Raw genomic sequence first — 4,336 nt, 5'->3', positions numbered from 1 at the left:
TCTCCACCGCTTCTGCGGGAAGAAGGTGAGGGGTGGGAGGTGGTGGAGTGCGGGAGGGGTCTACGCGGCTCTCACCAAAGCGGCTGCCCGGGAAACCGCTGACCCAGCCCTGGTTCCCTTGCGTCCCGATGCCTCTCTCTCTCTCTGTCTACCCTGGTAGTGACTTCGTGCTGGTTTTTATATTCAGTGTTTTCTGGAGCTGGGTATAAAGGCACTCCGGGCATACCCACTGTGGGGTTTGTAACAGGCAGCTCAAAGTGATGCACGAGCAAGTTTTCAGCAGCCTAATGAGAAAAGGATGACATGATTGGTAATGATTTCTCATCAGTGATGAGCCAGTTGCAAGGTAGCAACTTAAATGGTGAAGGCAGGCAGATACTGCTAATTATTTCAAAGGGTGAAGTTAGGAATTTTTTATTCCAGGCTATGTGTTGATAAGACCATGCTGATGAACATAAATTATATTCTCTGTTATTATTACCCACTACTCTACCAGGTGACCCAAACAGACACTTCCAGCCCTTCACCAGGGGCTGAAGGGCTGTTCCCATACCAAGGTGGGAATTGTCCTGCTCGCTCCTTCAGCAGTTGCTGTGCTTGCTCTCTTCCAGCCCTGTGAATTGTTCTGGCACTGGAACCATTATCAAAAATACCACAAGTGAGCCACAGACCTCCTCCTTTTCTTGCATCACTCTCCTGTGCACGTTAATCAGACTAATTGAAGTTGTTTGTCATGTTAGACGTTAATTTCACATCTTCTTTAGTTACTAAGGAAGGGTGGGAGTGGTGCAGAGGTACCTTGAGTCAGGTCAGTCCAGCAGAGCTCCTTTGTGCTGGCTTTGTGATGCTGCCCTTGATCTCCTGCCTGCTTTGCTCTCCCTGCTAGCTCATGTTTTCTGTGAAGCAGAGCAGCCCAACTCTCTGTTGTTAGAAACTCTCCTGGCCCTGTGGCAAGTGAAAAGCAGTACCTAATAATCCACCAGAAACTGAGGAAAGGAGAAATTGCTTCTGAGCTCAGAGCTGTTTCTCTTCACATGTGTCATCATTTTGTCTGCCTTGGAGCCTCTCTCCAGCGCCAGGGCTCAGTCACAGCACTTTTGTTTCACATCATTTTGTTTTCCATTTTTGATTTCTGTAGATGAATATCTGCAACAAACCCCATAATAAGATAGCTCCAGAGGATTTGGGTGAAGCTGTCCCTGAGGTGAAGGTCCAACGTGCTCGAAGAAATGGCTGGAGCTGGCCCCTGCACCTGTTCCAGGTCATTGCCTGGCTGCTGTTCCTGTTCTTTGCTCTGGTTGGCTTTGGGATCCTGGTTCCCCTCCTGCCCCGCCACTGGCTGCCCGCTGGTTACATCGTATCCTTGCATGGAGAGGGAGCAGGGCTGGTACAAACTGTCCCCGGGGGTTTGCTAGTGCAGAACACTTGTTGGGTAGCACAGAAAGCATGGGAGAGAAGCACCTGAGCCAGAATGTTTCTCTGAACTGTCACCATCATCTTGGGTATCTCCTGATTATAAAAAATCAGTTGCTTTGAGATCCTCACTGTAGGTCACTGATGTTCTGCTTCATCACTCTCCATTAAGGTTACTGCCTTTGCCTCCGATGCTCTTCTGCTGCCTGCTTCTGCCTGTGTGTCTCCTTTGCTTTATATTATTCTTCTACCAGTGTGCTGCAGGGTTTGAGGGAAGTCATACCAAAAAGCCCCTCCTGAAACCTCCTTGTGAAGGCAGCCCCACCTCTCTGTGCTGGCTGGGTGAATCATGAGAGGCAGCTTGGCATGCTCCAGGGTGGGTTGCTTGTGGTGGCTCGCAGTGGATGTCCTCCCTGGGCACTCTCCTGTGTCCAGGAGAAAATCTGGGAGTGGCACGCAAGGTGGTGTGGTGTGAACTTCAGAGGAGAGGTCTGGAGGAGCAGTTTGGTACACATCTAAGACAGCGAAGGGTCTAGAGGAGAAGCAGCTGAGGACACTTGGCTTGTTCAGCTTGGAACAGCTGGGGAGTGATCTCAGTGCTCCCAGTACTCCCAGTGCCACTGTGCTATCACCTGTGCCCAGGGAAGGAACTTCCTCAAGACCAGACCTTGTTCTAAAGGGCACTTACACCATTTATACATCTGACACAGATGCCTCGAAGTCTTGGATATGTTTGGGATGATTTTGCATATTGTTGTCATAGTTTTACACCTGCATGATTTAGACATTAATATAATTAGCTCAGTTGTCTTACATCTACTTGGCTTGCTCAAATCCTTGATATTATCACAGTTCAAATCTTGTGAATTTGTTTACCAAATATCTTAATGCAATCTAAAGTTACTCTTAATTTAACAGATTAATATTTCCTCAAGTTTTACTTCCAGTTAATAAAGCACTAACATCTCTTTTGTGTCAAAGGCAAATCCCTTCCCAATCTGCTCCACCAGCCATCAGAGCTGCAGTGAGCTGGACCTCTCAGAGGCCTCCTTTTTCAACTTACTAAACTGATCTATTTTCTGTAGGTCTTAGTATGATCAATGATGTGCCCATCTGGGTGTATAGAAACAATGACAAACCCTGGATCCTTTGTAGGAGCCTGCTTTAAAGGTGTGCTCCTCTTCCTTGGGATTCTAAGGCAAAGGAAAGCAAGGTAATCAATACTACTTCCTTGATGTGACCTTTTTTTTCTTGAAAGTCTGGTCCAGTGAAAGGGCATGTGCACAGCCTTTCCAAGGAGTTTGTATGAACTGAGAAACTTGGACCTATGTCAGCAGCCTGTACTTGGGCTCAGATTCTGGTGAGTACAGGTAACTTTTGAAGACATTCTGTGCTAGGAAGGGCACTTCTGCAAGGCAGAGTAGTACATAATGAGGAGGGATGTTCCTGTAGATTTCATTATCTTTTTCCAGGGATATTTATTACAAGGCAAACGTCTCTATCAATAGAGCTCAGATTAATGTGTTGCAATCAGTTATGTAGCAACTTCTAATTCCATGCCATAAATTTTTCATCTGTGTGGGGCTTGTGTATTAAGGATTAAAAGACATGTTAAATCCTTAACTGTGTCCTTCAGTGTCCAGGAGTGTGTTTTCTCTACCATTTAGTTGTTCATCTTACTGCAGTTTCCATTGATCCTGCGGATGCAAACGTGCGAGAAAAAAATTATCTGGGGCCTCTGGCCACCTTCAACCGTAACCAACACGCACATGTCATTGAGAACCATCACTGCCATGTCTGTGATGTGGATGTGTAAGTATCTCTTCTTTCTCCTGCTCTGTCTTCTTCACCATTGCATGCCACCATTAGTCCTTACTGTCAGACTATAAGATTTGAAATCGAGCCCCTGAACTGCTACAATGCAAGTTAAGCTTCATCCTGCGGCAGGGTTCAGGTAATTGGGTAGGGGCCTTCTGTCAAATGTGCACAGGGTTCTGTGTTTTATTTCATTGCTCATGTTGTGTGGAGAAAGCTGTAGTGTGCCATGTTCCCTGGGTGTTATGTTTTACCTATCAGTGTATAAGAAGTGTGTGTGTGTGCGCGCTTGTCTCTGGCTGGATGCTGGCCAGTTGCAGGAAATGCTTGGAGGGCAGGCATTAAGACCAGGCTCTGTAGTATTGCTGAAGGGACTCAAAAAAGAATTCAACAATCTCCAAATTAAAAATCATGCAGTGCCTTGAAAGGCAAATTTTGGGATTGTGGTGCAGCAGTGACAGATAAGATTAAGAGATTAAGTACTCCTGATGCAGAAGGTTTACTCACTATTACCAGGATCTCTGCTGCTGTATCCCCCTGTGTTTGAGTCACTGAAAAGTCACAGTAATGAGCTGGTGCTGCCATGCTAATGCCACCCTTTCCTTGGCAGGAGTGCCAAATCAAAGCACTGTGGAACTTGCAACAAGTGTGTGTGTGGCTTTGATCATCACTGTAAATGGCTCAACAACTGTGTGGGAGAGAGGAATTACTGGTAAGAGCTTGGCATTGTGGCAGAAGCACAACACTGCATCAATAATGTGATTCCTTCTCTTTCCAGGGTTCTCCTGTATCTCAGTCCAGTCTTTACTTAGCCATGCAGAATCACTTTTCTTTTATCCCCTGGCTGAATAGAATCAGTAATGAGAAAACTAGATGGAAAATACAAGCATAATCATTCAAATAACCAGGGATAAAATTCCTAAACTTAGAATGTTGTAGCTGAATATCTGTAAGTAAAAACAGAGAACATAGGGTTACTATTTGGTATTAGGAAATGCTTACAGGATGTTAATTGAGTGTCCTTAGTGCTTCTGAAAGCTGAAGTAGGAATGGAACCATGATGGTGCTGTTCCCATTTGAAACAACCTGCATCCAGATCATGTGCTTT

General features: G+C 45.6%; 1 protein-coding gene across 1 annotated transcript in view; it reads left to right on the top strand.

Moving 5' to 3' along the window:
* Positions 1 to 6: 6 nt before the first annotated feature.
* ZDHHC1 (zinc finger DHHC-type containing 1) overlaps positions 7 to 4,336 on the top strand; it is an 18,153-nt gene continuing 13,823 nt past the window's right edge. Inside the window, 4 exon segments of the mRNA XM_005422752.3 lie at positions 7 to 25; positions 1,139 to 1,357; positions 3,050 to 3,225; positions 3,839 to 3,940. Of these exon segments, the coding sequence (XP_005422809.1) occupies positions 1,139 to 1,357; positions 3,050 to 3,225; positions 3,839 to 3,940 (497 nt within the window). The 5' untranslated portion in view covers positions 7 to 25.

This window comes from Geospiza fortis, unplaced genomic scaffold, assembly GCF_000277835.1.
Source record: "Geospiza fortis unplaced genomic scaffold, GeoFor_1.0 scaffold97, whole genome shotgun sequence".
In the NCBI taxonomy this organism is placed as follows: domain Eukaryota; kingdom Metazoa; phylum Chordata; class Aves; order Passeriformes; family Thraupidae; genus Geospiza; species Geospiza fortis.
Note: the sequence above shows the minus strand (reverse complement) of the source record. Positions and strands in the feature narration are given on the sequence as shown.